Source organism: Danio aesculapii, chromosome 19 (genome assembly GCF_903798145.1).
Source record: "Danio aesculapii chromosome 19, fDanAes4.1, whole genome shotgun sequence".
In the NCBI taxonomy this organism is placed as follows: Eukaryota; Metazoa; Chordata; class Actinopteri; order Cypriniformes; family Danionidae; genus Danio; species Danio aesculapii.
Genome location: NC_079453.1, coordinates 2049260 through 2066341, shown reverse-complemented (window position 1 = coordinate 2066341; position 17082 = coordinate 2049260). Strand labels below are relative to the sequence as shown.

The following is a 17082-nucleotide window of genomic DNA, read 5'->3' as shown; positions in this document are numbered from 1 at the left end:
GCCATTAAAACGGGCTGTAAATGACCTCACATGTGTGCTGCATTAGCTGTTTGAGGTAATGAGTGTTGATGATGTGCTGAATGGGCTCAGAGATGCAGATGATCTCGGAGGAAATGTCAAACCGCTGTTTCTTACCTCATTAAAGAGCAGGAAACTGCTGAAGCCCTTCGGTGAGCTCAGCAGGTGATCGGGCAGAGAGATCCGACGGTGAACCGAGCCGTTCCTGCGCACCTCCAGCACACAATCACGACCACCTGACACACAAAAACAAAGACTTCCTTTACACGATCTCTGAAAGCAAAGGTTGGCATGAAAAGGAAGTTGTAATCTTTTCTTCTCTGTTGTGATGTACAGCCGAAGTCAGAATTATTAGCTCTCCTGAATTATTAGCTTAACTAGGTTAATTAGGTTGAAGTAATTAGGCAAGTCATGGTATAACAGTGGTTTATTCTGTAGACAATCCAAAACTAATTTTGCTGACGGGGGCTAATAATATTGACCTTAAAATGGCTTTAAAAAATTAAAAACTGCTTTTATTCTAACCCAAATAAAACAAATAAGACTTTCTCCAGAAGAAAAAATATTAGAGGAAATACTGTGAAAATCGGAAAAAATATTAGACAAAAATAAAAATAATAACAGAGGACTTACAGCACCACAGCATGCCGTTGTGGACGTGTATGGACTGCAGTCGGCCACAGGACACTCTGAACTGCCGTCTGACCTGCAGTGAGGAAACGTCCCACACGATCACACTGCAGTCCTCACTGCACGAGTACGCCACCGTCTGGCTGAAACACACACAACATCATAACCTCCTGATCATGAACACTTGGTGAAGAGTGGGGAAGAAAGGGGATTTAAGTGACTTTGAACGTGGCATGGTTGTTGGTGCCAGACGGGCTGCTCTGAGTATTTCAGAAACTGCTGATCTACTGGGATTTTCACGCACAACCATCTCTAGGGTTTACAGAGAATGGTCTGACAAAGAGGAAATATCCAGTGAGCGGCAGTTCTGTGGGCGCAAATGCCTTGTTGATGCCAGAGGTCAGAGGAGAATGGCCAGACTGGTTCCAGCTGATAGAAAGGCAACAGTAACTCAAATAAGCACTCGTTACAACCGAGGTCTGCAGAAGAGCATCTCTGAACACACAACATGTCCAACCTTGAGGCGGATGGGCTACAGCAGCAGAAGACCACACCGGGGTGCCGCTCCTGTCAGCTAAGAACAGGAAACTGAGGCTACAATTCACACAGGCTCACCAAAACTGGACAATAGAAGATTGGAGAAACGTTGCCTGGTCTGATGAGTCTCCATTTCTGCTGCCATGATTTCATCAACATGATGAAAGCATGGATCCATCCTGCCTTGTATCAATGGTTCAGGCTGCTGGTGATAGTGTAATGGTGTGGGGGAGATTTTCTTGGCACACTTTGGGCCCAAAATTAGTTCCAATTGAGAATCATGTCAACACCACAGCCTACCTGAGTATTGTTACTGACCATCTCCATCCCTTTATGAGCACAGTGTCTCCATCTTCTGATGGCTACTTCCAGCAGGATAGCACACCATGTCAAAAAGCACAAATCATCTCAGACTGGGTTCTTGATTATGACAATGAGTTCACTGCACTCAAATGGCCTCCACAGTCACCAGAGCTCAATCCAATAGAGCACCTTTGGGATGTGGTGGAACAGGAGATTCACAATCATGGATGTGCAGCAGACAAATCTGCAGCAACTGTGTGATGCTATCATGTCAATATGGAGCAAAATCTCTGAGGAATATTTCCGGTAGCTTGTTGAATCTCTGCCATGAAGGATTAAAGCAGTTCTGAAGGCAAAAGGGGTCCAACCCAGTACTAGTATGGTGTACCTAAGTAGCCGTTGAGTGTTTAATCATATATTAAAAGAAAGTTTGTTTCAAAGCATTGCATTTTTTATTAAATTAAAACATCTAGATATAGACTTTTTTGTTTTGCTTATAAAGCACAAACGTAAAACAATAATAAAAAAATAAATAAAAATTGGTTGTTTTCTGTGACGTCACCTGAATTTGTCAGCTCTTTCCTCCAGGGCGAGTCCCGTGAGCTCACAGCGATGCTCCGTCAGCTGTTTATTGCAGGAGACGCTGCGCGGGTTTATGATGTAGATGAAGGAATCCTTGGAGCCGATCCACAGCTGCTGCTGATTCACTGCCAGCATACACGTCTGAAAACAGCAGAGTGTGTGTTCAGACGGTCAACAGCAGGGAGAGCACAGTACACCACTAAGACACTAGACTTTTTGTCTTGCTTCTAGTCCAAATGTCTAAGAATTCTTCAAATCCAGAAGCATTTACAAAACAAGTAAAAATATAGTCTTGTTTTCAGAAATAAAATGTCCAAATAAAGCGAGTTTTTCCTTAAAACAAGCAAAATAATCTGCCAATGGGGTTCCATTTCAAAGTGAAAACAAGATTATTTTGCTTGTTTTAATGAACAGAAAAAAACAAGATAAAAACTAAGTAAGAAAACTATTTTTGCAGAGCACTTAGGCTGCATTTACACTGCAGATCCTGATGGTCAATTCTGATTTTGTGACTGTATCCGATTTTTTTTGCTGACCTGCTTACATCGTCTTTTAAAAGTGACTCGTATCTGATCGTCTGCATTTACACAGCACACGCCAAAGGCGCAATGACAGGGAAAAAGAGCAGGCGCTGACTAACAGCTGATAATTAAAGAGTGCTCTTTTCTCTATTCCTGTATGTAATCTGTTCGCAGCTTTTGACAAGCTGTTTTACTATAGTTAATGACAGAAAGGTTCTCATTTGGCCATCTTCTTTTAATATATAGGCTTTTTTAATCCAGTAGGCATCTTGATGTCATGTCCATGGCGTGATTTTTGCATGTGATGTATGCAGTAGCTTTATATTAGTCTATATTGGTTACATGGCGGACATTTCGCTCTCTCGCTCTCGTTTACATGCTTAAATACCTGTGCTATATGACAATATAAAAGCTTTTTTAATCCTCCTGTGTGAGATTTGAGGTTTTTGGGACTCTGCTGAAGTCTGTTCGGAAAAGAAAGTGTTAGACTTGACGTCATTCGCTATGGTTTTTAATGACACGCGACTCGTATTGACAGGTCAAAATCCGATCTACCTGCTTACACTGCAGACACGAGGGCACAGATCTGATTCATATCGGATATATTTCCACATATGAGCAAGGCCTGAATCTGATTTGAGTAAATCGGAATCCATGTGATTTGTTCCTGCCTACACGTACATGGGCCATATCCGCTCTGTGCCACATGGGAGAAACAAATAAAATAAATCGGAATTGAGTCACTTGAACAATGCAGTGTAAATGCGGCCTTAATTTGTCCTTTTTCTTCAGATTATTTTATTTGGAAATCAATATAAACTATTTAAAATCTATTTTTTAAACCCTGCGTTCATACTGCAACATCATACTGCTGATTCAGTCATTATTATAAACTAAAACAATAACAAAACCTGTTTGCTACGTAAATGTCACATGAAATAAAGTTTTTTTTCTTTTAAATTATTTAATTTAGGCAACTTACATTTTAATTTCATTAAACAACATTCAAAAACTTGAAGATTAACTAATAAAAGCTAGAAGTTTAGCAAGAATTACACTTATTTAGAGTACTGAATTGCATAAAATAACAAAAAGTGCTGTTTTCAGATTCAGACATGTCTATATTATTAATCTTCAGACGCCACAATAGCAGTTAGTTTGTTTTTTTGTTCGTTTGTTTACTTCAGAATGGTTAAGAAATCATTATTTGGTGAAATAATTCTGATTTGGAGTTACAATAAATGATAAGAGTGTTATTTTAACATTAATTTAAAAATTTGTAATTCAGAAGAAACGTGTGTGTGTGTGTGTGTGTGTGTGTGTGTGTGTGTGTGTGTGTGTGTGTGTGTGTGTGTGTGTGTGTGTGTGTGTATTTCCTCAAATGAAATCAATGTGTTCTAAATTGCCTCTGTATTTCCTCCTGAAACTCATAATCAAGCTCTCAGGGCTGATAAGAAGACAATAAGTGTGATGTAAGGAGCACTGCGTTATACATCATCTCACAAGGTTATTTAATCTGATCTGTACAGAAGAGTTTCCTCACCAGGCGGGACGTCCCCACTTGAACAGAGTTGTGCTGCATGGACCAGCTGGCGGCGTCAAACACCAGCAGCTTCCCATCACTCAGAGCACACCACAGCTTTGGATTCCCACCGCCATCCACATCTGACACACCCAGCTGACCTACAATACACACACACACACACACATACACATTTTATTAGCCATCTAACTGTGTATATATACAGTGGGGGAAATAAGTATTGAACACGTCACCATTTTTCTCAGAAAACATATTTCTAAAGGTGCCGTTGACTTGAAATGTTTCCCAGATGTTGGTAACAACCACAGAAATCCATATATGCAAAGAAAAGAAACCTAATTAGTTTACAAATGAAGTTCTGTGTAATGAAATGAAGTGACACAGGGAAAAAGTATTGAACACATGAAGACAGGAAGGTGTAGAAAGGCAGTGAAAGCCCAGACAGCAGCTGAAATCTCTCGGTAGTTCTTCAGCAACCCTCTGCCCTTGCTCAGTGTAAATGAACATCAGCTGCTTCAGTCCAACATCTACATTAGCAGGAGGATGAAGATGAAACCATTTCAGCAAGACAATGATCCAAAACATGGACCAAGGAGACTCTCTGATGATTTCAGAGAAAGGAAATCAAGCTGTAGAATGGCCCAGCCAATCACCTGACTTAAATCCAATATAATATACAAAATAAAGCTCAGATTTGATAGACGAGACCCACAGAACCATCAAGATTTTGACACTTAGTTGAAGTCTGTGAGAAACTCACACCTGAGCGATGCATGTGACTTCATTCTCCATATGAGAGACGTCTTTAAGCTGCCTCACTCACTCACTCACTCACACATACAAATGCTTCTTCATGCACACATATACCCACATGCACACATTCACATACACATGCACACGCATATATATGCATGCACAGACACACATACATGCTTCAGGAGTCTGGTAATGATTACAGAAAGGCTCTCTCTCTTTCATGTGGCTTCAGTTTCTCTGTGATTGGTGGTAAAATCCTCCCGCTGAGTCACTGACTCCTCACCGCAGGGGATTCTGGGGGTTTGAGGGAGGACGTGTTTCTATAGGACGTCTTTCATCTAAGAGTTTCAACCGCTGGTCCTGTGACGCATAACCATGTGAACCTCACAAAAAAAAAAAAACATCTAGGTCACAGTAAAGAAGAAATAAATAAAAAAATCTAAAACATATTGCTCAGCAAAATAAAATAGAAATAAAAATACATGCGTGTTAATAGTCAATGACTATTGGTCCCATTCAGTTTCATTACTATAATACACATTTTTTATTATTATTGTTATTATTATTATTATGATTGATCATGAATTCAAGGCAGTCTAACTGGAATCATAAATATTTAGCAATTTCAATAATGCATCTTATTGGTATTAAATTAAAGGGCACCTACGATGAAAATCATCAATCGTAAGCTGTATGGACAGACCTGTGTGTAGGTATAGTGTGTCCACAGTCATATTGGGGTGATATAAAGGCAATAAGTCTCTTTTTTAAATTTACTGATGTTAAAATAGGATCCAAATCCCTCCCATTTTGAGGCCGACCACAACGTGACGTAGGAGCGCAGTTTTCCCCGCCGACCGAAATGATTGACAGTCGCGTATTAACATGTCTCTGTAGTAACACGTATAATCATATTAACAAGACAGGACGTGCACAAAGCAACCGGGATTAAAAGATCGGTTCAGCTCTCTGTGATCATCAATCATCATCAGATGTGATCAAGAGAGAGTTTTACACGTTTAAAACGTTTATAAAACAGCGCATGCGTGTAATGATTTACAGCGATTATGATTTATAGCTCTGCTCACTCTTTGTCCTTGTTTGCTATCCCGCCGTGGATGCAATGACGCGCAAACAAAATGGCGACGGTTGGCCGCGCCTACTTGTAGCTTCATTTGCGCTCTTCAGAAACCTATGGGTGACGTCACAAATACTACATCCATATATTTTACAGTCTATAGAGGAGCCCCATGATTTTATACAGTAATTTAATGCCTGCTATATTTTTGTTATTCGTAATTTCATATACACATAACTACAATTTATATCATTATAAAGATAATCATGTTGATATGAACACTAAATTAGGACTTCTGCCTCAATCCCGGGTCAGAATGCAGACTCAGTGCAGCAGGTCTCTTGCCCTGCCTATTTTAACCATTAGCCCTGCTGGTAATCTGGAGGATTTAGGCGAACACAGCAGCATGGCGATGTGTCTAAATGTGAACGAACTCCACTGATAAAAGACAAAGTCCGCCATTCTCCAATTCTCGTACAGCTCTCCCGACAAAAATGCTTGCTGCACACATACAGCTTTATTGTATCGGCCCTGACAGGATCGCAAGGAAAAACATGCAACAAACCCAGTAGATCATGGACAAACACATAGGACCCTTCATGAACGGTGTGCCATGGGTCCGTGAACACGGTCTCACCCAGTCATCAACACAGAGTCTCACAGCTTGGCACTGGCAGGTGTCTTGCCTTCGGAAAGCACGCACAGTCATGAATAATTAAGAAGCAGGGTCTTCTCATTGGATAAGAAAACTCCGCTATGAATAACAATGAGAAACCGACGAGTCAGCACTCCACAGTTTTTGTGCTACGATTTTGATCCCGCCCCAAAAATTATTTAAAACCCGAAAGATGAAATTAGCTGACAAAATTATCCAGATTTCCCCGAAATTAAAGCTAACAGGAGCTAACATTGCCTTAAGTCAGGGGTCACCAATCTCGGTCCTGAAGGGCCGGTGTCCCTGCAGGGTTTAGCTCCAACTTGCATCAACACACCTGGCTGGGTGTTTCAGGTATACCTCGTAAGACCTTAATTAGCTTGTTCAGGTGTTTTTGATTAGGGTTGGAGCTAAAATCTGAAGAACACTGGCCCTCCAGGAACAAGTTTGGTGACCCCTGCCTTAAGTGATGCTCAACACACACAAATCTGTTAAAATCTCAAAAAAAGCACTCGAGGGTTTCTTGAACCTCTAAAGGCACAGGCCAGAAAAACAGCTCCAGTGTGTTCAGAGCAGAGAATCCCAATGTTCACAAAGCTATAATAAATAACCTGATGGGTGTTTTGAGCTGAAACTTCACAGACACATTCTGGAGACACAAAAGACTCATCTTAAATCTTGAAAAAGGGGTAAAATAGGTGCCCTTGAAAGAATATTTAGGTGGATAATTAATTAATTGAAATCCTAATGCATCCAAAACCAGCTTTCATAACCCAAAATATGACTTGTTTTCCTCTTTCTGTTGTATTCGAGTTGGAATTTGACCTGTGAGATTTCCTGAGAGCTTTTATGATGTTGTATTGTGTAACTCAGCAGACATCTGACTCCTGCTATTATATTGAGCTGAACCAATAGCAGACGGACAGTGTTTTCACATTATACAACAGAAAGAATGAAGTATTTGATGATTGTTATCGGTCATGTGGTGAAGCAGCTTCTTCTGATCACTCCTTTGCTTTTGAACAGGAATCTAGTGTGTGTTAAATAAGTCTGTGACCTGACCAGGACTCATGTTTGTTCAACTACTACTAACGCCTTTATCAAACACACTGAAAAAGTGCTGAAGTATCTTGTATTATCTCCCTGCTGACAGTAAGTGTGTGTGTGTGTGTGTGTGTGTGTGAGTGTGTGTCCTGAGGAGAGCGATGTGGGGAACAGGTGGAGGAAATAAGGGAGCTTGTGAAGCGTGCCCACAGCAGTTTCTGCAGAAAACATCTGAAAACCAGTTCTTCTACATGCCTGCAGAAACACACTGGAGCACGTAAAGAGTTCACTGGAGATACACATTACACAACACACTGCTGCATCGACAGCAGAAGTGACACGCTTGTGGAAATGCCAGGTCAGACAGCTTCAAGTCAATAGAATAGAATTGAATAAATAAACAAAATAAAAATTAAAATGTAAATAAATAGAAATAAAACGAAATAAAATTATAAAAAATGAATAGCCCAATAAATTAATGTCATTAACAATACAAAAATACAAAAAAAAAGAAGCAAATATTATTTACATTTATATTTCTTTGTATTTATATATTTTTTTGTATTCATATATTTATATTATATTTATGAAATGACGCAGGGAAATATATATATTAAATATAAAATATATATTATTGTCATATAATGTCTTTATTCTGATTTACACAAGCGGAGGAGAGTGTCTGAGAGACTCACCGGGAGTGTAGAGCAGAAAATCTACTGCTTGAGGACTCGTCTGATCCAGAGACGGGTTGATCTTGTGCTTCAGGGTGTCAGAGGTGGTTTTGGGGACCATCATGGGCACTACAATAAACCCACAGACAAATACAGTCAACAAATACTACAGCAATGAGAAGAACACAGGTCAATGCAATGACTTTAAATATACTACTGCTAAATGATTAAATGGGAAAGTATTGGATGGATGGATGGATGGATGGATGGATGGATGGATGGATGGATGGATGGATGGATGGATGGATGGATGGATGGATGGATGGATGGATGGATGGATGGATGGATGGATGGATGGATGGATGGATGGATGGATGGATGGATGGATGGATGGATGGATGGATGGATGGATGGATGGATGGATGGATGGATGGATGGATGGATGGATGGATGGATGGATGGATGGATGGATGGATGGATTTAACACATTGTGCATTTGATGGTTTTAAATACATCTTTAACAGTAGATTCACTACAAACATAACTGTAAAACTGAATGGATGTTTAAAACTAGTTACATATGTATATCCTTAATTTAAATATATACACATACACACACATGCAGACATATATATACACATTATATATATATATATATATATATATATATATATATATAATATATATGAGATTTGTTTTGAGGCTCTACAGTTGATGCAGATAGCATGTGTTGAGTGAAACAAACCCTCAGACTTCATCTTGTCAAAGTAGGCCAGTTTAGTTGCAGCGTAGATGGCTTTCTGAGACTGCAGACTGCCCACCACAGCGTCCATCAGAAGAGCATTAGTCAAAGCCTGCTCCATAAACTGAGGATCCTGCAGGAGAGAGAACAGATTAACACACACACACACACACACACACACACACACACACACACACACACACACAAAAATCACAAAACATAAAACGCACACACAAAACACACACAAAGACAGAAAGACACTCCTTAGCCCCAGGATAAAAGTCTGAAAGGCAGATATATGAGAAAGATGGAACATCTATGAGCTGAAACTAAACCCAACACACTGAAACCGCTCTTCTTTAGCACGGAGACCTGTTTTTGTTACAGTAAATGATGATCAACAAGAACTCCAGCACTGAACATTGCAGAAGAATTAAATTATTTTACATTTGGTGCAGCAGCAGAAATATTAGACGCTTTCTTAAAGGATGTTTATAATGTTTAGATGTGCAATATGACAATATAATTATAACAGGCCTAAAATATTTTGACCAGTCTGCACCAATAGCCTAGTGGTTAAGTGTGCCGACATATAGCACCATGTTGCTCACGGTCACCAGAGTTTGATTCCCAGCTCGAGGTTCTTTGCCGACTCTTTGCTACCAATGCTTTCCTGTCTGTAACCTCCACTGTCCTATCCCAATAAAAGGTGAAAAACCCCTAAGAAATTGTTTAAAAATAATAAATATAATAAAACAAAAGTAAAATAATAAATATTTTGACCAATTTGTGCAGCCCTATAGATTTTAAAGTGATAGATCACTACTTTATCATCCTAGACCTTGCCCAAAATTAGGTCAAACATGCTTGGAACCAGGGGCGTCACGGTGGCGCGGTGGGCAGCACAATCGCCTCACAGCAAGAAGATCACTGGTTCGAGCCTTGGGTGGGTCAATTGGCTTTTCAGTGTGGAGTTTGCATGTTCTCCCCGTGTTGGCGTGGGTTTCCTATGGGTGCTTCGGTTTTTGGGAGAATTGGGTAGGCCGTACTGTATGCGTGTGAGTGAATGAGTATGGATGTTTCCCAGTGATAGGTTGCAGCTGGAAGGGCATCCGCTGTGTAAAACATATGCTGGATAAGTTGGTGGTTCATTCCGCTGTGGCGACCCCTGATTAATAAAGGGACTAAGCTGAAAACAAAATGAATGACTGAATTAATGTTTGGAACAAAGGGCAGCATGATGGCGCAGTAGGTAGCACAATCGCCTCACAGCAAGAAGGTCGCTGGTTCGAGCCTCGGCTGGGTGAGTTGGCGTTTCTGTGTGGAGTTTGCATGTTCTCCCTGCGTTCGCATGGGTTTCCTCCGGGTGCTCCGGTTTCCCCCACAGTCCAAAGACATGCGGTACAGGTGAATTTGGTAAGCTAAATTGGCCGTAGTGTATGAGTGTGAATGACTGTGTATGGATGTTTCCCAGAGATGGGTTAAAGCTGGAAGGGCATTCGCTGTGTAAAACATATGCTGGATAAGTTGGTGGTTCATTCTGCTGTGGCGACCCCGGATTAATAAAGGGACTAAGCCGAAAAGAAAATGAATATTTGACTAGTTTTAATTAAAACAGTGAACAACATGCTGTACAACATAGCAATGAGCATATTATAACAGATGATGAATGAATGCGTGTAAAGCAGACTAACACAATGCTCCGACCTTATGCTGGTCCGCCATCTTCCTCCCAGCCCACATCTCTTTAATCATCAGATGCCAGAGGTCACATTCAGACTTCAGATTGGCTTCGAATGACTCCCTCCTGAGGGACGTCCTGATCTTCAGTGATGGGATTCTCAGAAGGAGGAATGGAGCGGAGGAAATCCTTACGTCCTGGATGATGACATGAAAACATCTCAGGATCACTTGTGAATGTAGTATTTATCAGAATAATAACACACTCTTTCATCTCTGACTAGTAATTCTGCCTTCTCACCTCGATGTCTCTGAATTTGGTGATCTCCACGTATCCGGGTCGTCCCTCCGTCAGCAGGAAGAGTCTGCGCTGGGTCATGGCGATCTTCCCCACGCCGTGGCTGGTTTTTACGGATGATGAAACTTTATAAACGCACTCGTCGTTCTCCAGATGCTCCAGAACGACGGCCGGCAGATCCACGTCCTGCGCCGCCGCTTCCGTTTCCTTCCAGAAGTTGTAAAAGAAGCGGAAAGTTTCTGGATCCACCTGCTTCACCTGACCTGCAGACAGCAGAAAAGAGAGCGCTTTATTATACGACACGCAGCCATTTGACTTATTTTAAATGATTTGATGGCGACACAGTGGCTACAACTGTGGCCTCACAGCTAGAAGGTCACTGGTTTGAGTTCCGACTGGGTCAGTTGGTGTTACTGTGTGGAGTTTGCATGTTCTCCGCATGTTGGCGTGGGTTTCCTCCGGGTGCTCCGGTTTTCCACCACAAATCCAAACACACGCGCAGTTGATGAATTGAATAAACTAAATTGGCTGTAGTGTTTGTGTGTGAACGAGTGTGTATAAGTTTTTCTCAGTACTGGGTTGCAGCTGGAAGGGCATCCGCTGTGCTGGATAAGTTGGAGGTTCATTCCGCTGTGGAAAACGCTGTTGAATAAAGGTAATAAGCCGAAGGAAAATGAATGAATGAATGAATGAAATTGATTTGATTTATGTATTTCACGTGTATTTAATCCATTTTTACTTAGTAATTAAGTTTAATCATTTTTTTCTTTAGACTTTTTCTAATGTCAATGAACATTTTTTTAATTAAATGTAAAATATAGATATGTTTCAAAACTAAAAGTGCTTCAAGTGTAATTAATGTGTCGGTGCTCTTTAAATAAGGGATTCATAAAGATAAACAACAAAATCAGAAGTCCGAGGCACTCGAAAAGTAAAAAAAAACAAAACTTGAAGTGCCTTATTATATATATATATATTATATATATATATATATATATATATATATATATATATATATATATATATATATATATATATATATATATATATATATACATATACATACACACACACACATACACATACATGTATACATATATAGTTGTAATCTATTTCTAATCTATTGTTATTATTATTATTAATATATTCTATTAAATATGCATTCATTTTATTATTTATAATGTGTTTTAATCTATTTTCAATTACTATTTTAGTACAAGCGCATGAATTATCTCGACGTCTTTTTCTCCACTAAGTATTTTTAACCTCTAACATATTTATTCATTTATTCGTTTTTTTAATAATTTGAATATTTCAAACATTTAATTTAAAAATACCTGTATGACTTTAATTGCATTATTTTTTTATTTAGAGTTTTAGCACGGACCCTACTCCTCCAATTATGTTTTTAATTTCTTCATTTAAATTGTTTTAAATTTTAAAGATCGTTTATTTTAATCCATTTCTATTTTATATCTATTTTTATTTTTTAATTTTCATGGGCCCCCAACACTGCCTTATGTATGCATGCAAGCGTTCCTTTATTTATTTGTACTTTTTATTACTATTGATCAATTCTTTTCATGTGTGAACATTATTCCACCACCATTTATTCTTCTCCATAAAATCCCCAAATGCCTGTTTATTTATCAGTAATTTTTAGAATACGTTTATTTCAAATATAAATTTTTAATAACACATCTAATATAAAACTATATATATCAGAACAATTTTCCCCTAAACTTATCCACAGATCCCCTTGCTTTAAGTAATGATCAAAACCAAATGGTTGATTATAAAAATTGGGCAAGCTCAGCAAAAAATAAAAATAAATTAAACTGTGTCATAAAAGAGTGCGTCATGATATACACATCAATACAGAATTAGTAAAATGGTGCAACCATTCCAAAAAAAAATACAAAATAAAATTATGGCATCATATGACTTGAGCAATCTGCACAAAACAGGATCATCCATTGCTAAAAAAACGATGTAGTTATGATGAAATCATTACATTATTATGACGTTTCTACTTCCGAGAACATGAGTGTGAGTAAATGTTGACAGAGTTATTGGCAATCTCGTGATGTCTGAGATAAGGATGATGTCGTTATGGCTTTAAACAATAAATCAATGCGGTAAATCCCTTCTGTTCCTCGAAAATACTGTCTCTACCCCTCCTGCTATCTCACATCGGAACGGTCTCTTTGATCATTGAGGCTGGGAAAATATATGATCCATACAGCAAAAGTTTTCCTTACTAATAAGGTCAAGGAAATATCTTTTAAATTATGACATAACATTTACCCTGTCAAAAACTTCTGAAAGAAAAGATTTGGATCAGACTTTAAATACAAAATGCTCCTTTTGTCAGACTGACACTGAAACTCTTCCTCACTTATTTTGGTCATGCACCATGTGTTCCAATTTTGGCAAGATGTTCATTTATTTACCTCAAATATTACTTCACAGAACTTTTCAGTTACTCCAAAAGTAATTATTTTGGGGTTTTTTTTATACAAATTTTAACATCTGCTTTCTAATAAACCTTATTCCTTTTTTAAAATGCAGATTCTACATTCATAAATGTAAATTTTCTAATTGCAAGTCAGTATTTATAGCATTTATACAAGAGATTCAAAATGACTTACAATTCCAGATTCACTTAACAAGAAAGAACTCAAAACATGTTCAATTTGCACGACCTTTAATATGTATAATCTATTAAATCTTTAAATTGCTATTATTTAGCCCTCTCTCAATTTCTTCTCTATTATATATCTATCTTCAGATCAGATGACCTATTGATATCTCTTTAATTTTCTGTCGTTTTTTTCCTATCGTTTATCTTTTTTTTCATTCTTTAAATGGCACCATTGTAAATAATCTAATGATTATTATTGTATAATGATATGTAACAATGTATCTTTCTGTTATCCAATAAATGTTTAAAAATGTGGTAAATCCCTGTGAGATAAATATAAACCATGCACAATCTAGAAATAAACAATCACTTTCTGCAAACCTGACTGTCAGTTAAGCTGCTGTGCCTCGTGTTCTTCCAGTGTTTTTACATTAATGATTGATGCGTCATGCCACACACAAACACACACACACACACACACCACCACACACAACACATATACATGAATATGCAGTGCCAGTAAACGCACCTCAGGCTTTCGACACACACATGACACACATAAACCTGCTCTACTGATGGCGTGCAGGAACTGGCATTTGTCAGACGGCTATAAATGTAGCTTGACTTTAACTGAGAGGAAATGATTAACCAGCGTTGAGCTCCTCGAGGAGTGTGTGCAGTGAGTGTGAAAAGAGGACTGAAGCTGGAGGTTAAACACACACACACACACACACACACAAACTTGTGTACATGGTTTAGAGGGACTCTACATAGATATAATGCATTTCATACATTAAATATCGCTTAGTATATGGCCCTACCCCTAAACCCAACCCCTGCAGGAAACCTTGTGGACAATTTTGAATTTCATAAGACCCCATTAAGTGTGACTTAAGCATTTTGATTTACAGGGACACGAGGTGTGACCGTAGAGAACAACAGGTAATACCCATGTCATTATAGACATTTGTGTCCCTGTAACCTACATAAACCCACACACACACACACACATCTGTCTTTATGGGGTCTTCCATAGCTGCAGTGATGTTTATACTGTACAGAGCGTATATTCAATCCACCTAAACCAAATGTCCCCACTATTATAGTAATACCAGTCAATTTTAACCTGATGGGGAAATTTATTTGGTCCCCATCAGGTTAAAATTGACTGGTATTGCTAACTAGTGGGAACATTTGGTCCCCATAACATTAGGAATACAAGATAACACCCCAACACTATGACTAAACACAACCCTCATGTACGTACATTTACGTAAATGTGTGTAAATTGCTCATACTGCATGTCACCTTCTAGTTGCAATACCCGTGTCATACCCATGTCATTAGACACATTTTTGTCCTGATATGTCACACACGCACACACACACACACACACACACACACACACACACACACACACACACACACAAACACACACACACTTTTAGTTAGAGGTCGTACCTGCAGAACATTCCTGCACTTCAGTCATGCAGACGCTCAGACATGCATGCGTGCAGTGTGATGATGAAGGATGTATTAGTAGTACAACGCTGCACATGCAGACTAGGCTTTACCATCCAACTCAAGGTAAAATACAGAGCGGCACGAGTCCTCCACACCTGACAAACCAAACCAGTTTTACCAAACACACCAGAGAAACACCAGTGACAAACACAGGCAGACTTCACTCTTTCATCTGGTACATGCAGTGATACAGAGAACATTTGAGTGTCTTTGCATATGGATGACCAAACCAGAGAACATTTGAGTGTCTTCCCATATGGATGACCAAACCAGAGAACATTTGAGTGTCTTCCCATATAGATGACCAAACCAGAGAACATTTGAGTGTCTTCCCATATGGATGACCAAACCAGAGAACATTTGAGTGTCTTCCCATATGGATGACCAAACCAGAGAACATTGGTGTTTCTTCCCATATGGATGACCAAACCAGAGAACATTTGAGTGTCTTCCCATATGGATGACCAAACCAGAGAACATTCAAGCGTCTTCCATATGGATGACCAAACCAGAGAACATTGGTGTTTCTTCCCATATAGATGACCAAACCAGAGAACATTTGAGTGTCTTCCCATATGGATGAACAAACCAGAGAACATTGGTGTTTCTTCCCATATGGATGACCAAACCAGAGAACATTTCCCATATGGATGACCAAACCAGAGAACATTTGAGTGTCTTCCCATATGGATGAACAAACCAGAGAACATTGGTGTTTCTTCTTCCCATATGGATGACCAAACCAGAGAACATTTCCCATATGGATGACCAAACCAGAGAAACATTTGAGTGTCTTCCCATATGGATGACCAAATCAGAGAACATTTGAGTGTCTGCCCATATGGATAACCAAACCGGACACATTTGAGTGTCTTTCCATATAGATGACCAAACCAGAGAACATTCAAGTGTCTTCCCATATGGATGACCAAACCAGAGAACATTTCCCATATGGATGACCAAACCAGAGAACATTTGAGTGTCTTCCCATATGGATGACCAAACCAGAGAACATTTCCCATATGGATGACCAAACCAGAGAACATTTGTTTTTAAAAAGACATTTAAAAGTGCTTTATACAGGTAAGAAACCTGAAAACTGGTAATCATTGACTTCCATAGTAGGAAAAATAAATACTATGGAAGTCAATGGTTACAATTTTCCAGCGTTCTACAAAATATCTCCTTTTGAGTTCAACGGAAAGAAATTCATCAAGGTTTATAACCGCTTGAAATGTGAGTAAATACATAAATATTACTGTCCCTTTAACCCCTGAGGCGTGTCATTCTTGTTGTGCGTTTACAGTACTCTTATCAGCTGGATTTCATGAACGTATATTGCACACTGATCTGGAATCAGTTGTTCATGTGTGTACCACAGACATAATTATGATAAGTGAAACCACACGCTTGACCTCAGATCAGCAGAACTTTTATAATCATGCACATAAAAGCATTATGGATGGACCCTCCTAAATGAGTCACGTCCGGGCAGGAGAAGTGTCTGAAATCCCCTTTCTGAAGAACAACGATCATCAGAGCACAGCCGAAGGAGAGTTTCTGCTCACAGCAGCAGCTCCTATTCCTCACAAACACTCCTCAATTCTGAACAACACCAGAATACGAGTCAGAGATTTAAATATCACACTTATTTTTGCTGCTTGTTCAAGCGACTCCTTTAAAATGAGCTGAAATGACACAATTCTTGACATTTTTACCTGGACGATTTAATTGTTTTATGTTCAATCCACCTAAATTTGTTAACTCAATCGATTTGTGTTGGGACAACTTGAACGAATTGTGTGAAACCCAATGCTGCTGAATGAGGAGTGATAAACTGAATGCATTCATGC

General features: G+C 39.0%; 1 protein-coding gene across 1 annotated transcript in view; it reads right to left on the bottom strand.

Moving 5' to 3' along the window:
- The window catches only part of dennd3a (DENN/MADD domain containing 3a), a 65797-nt gene that overhangs the window by 5272 nt on the left and 43443 nt on the right, over positions 1-17082 (bottom strand). The window contains 4 exon segments of the mRNA XM_056479366.1: positions 136-254; positions 652-791; positions 2051-2211; positions 4135-4274. Coding sequence (XP_056335341.1) covers positions 136-254; positions 652-791; positions 2051-2211; positions 4135-4274 — 560 coding nt within the window.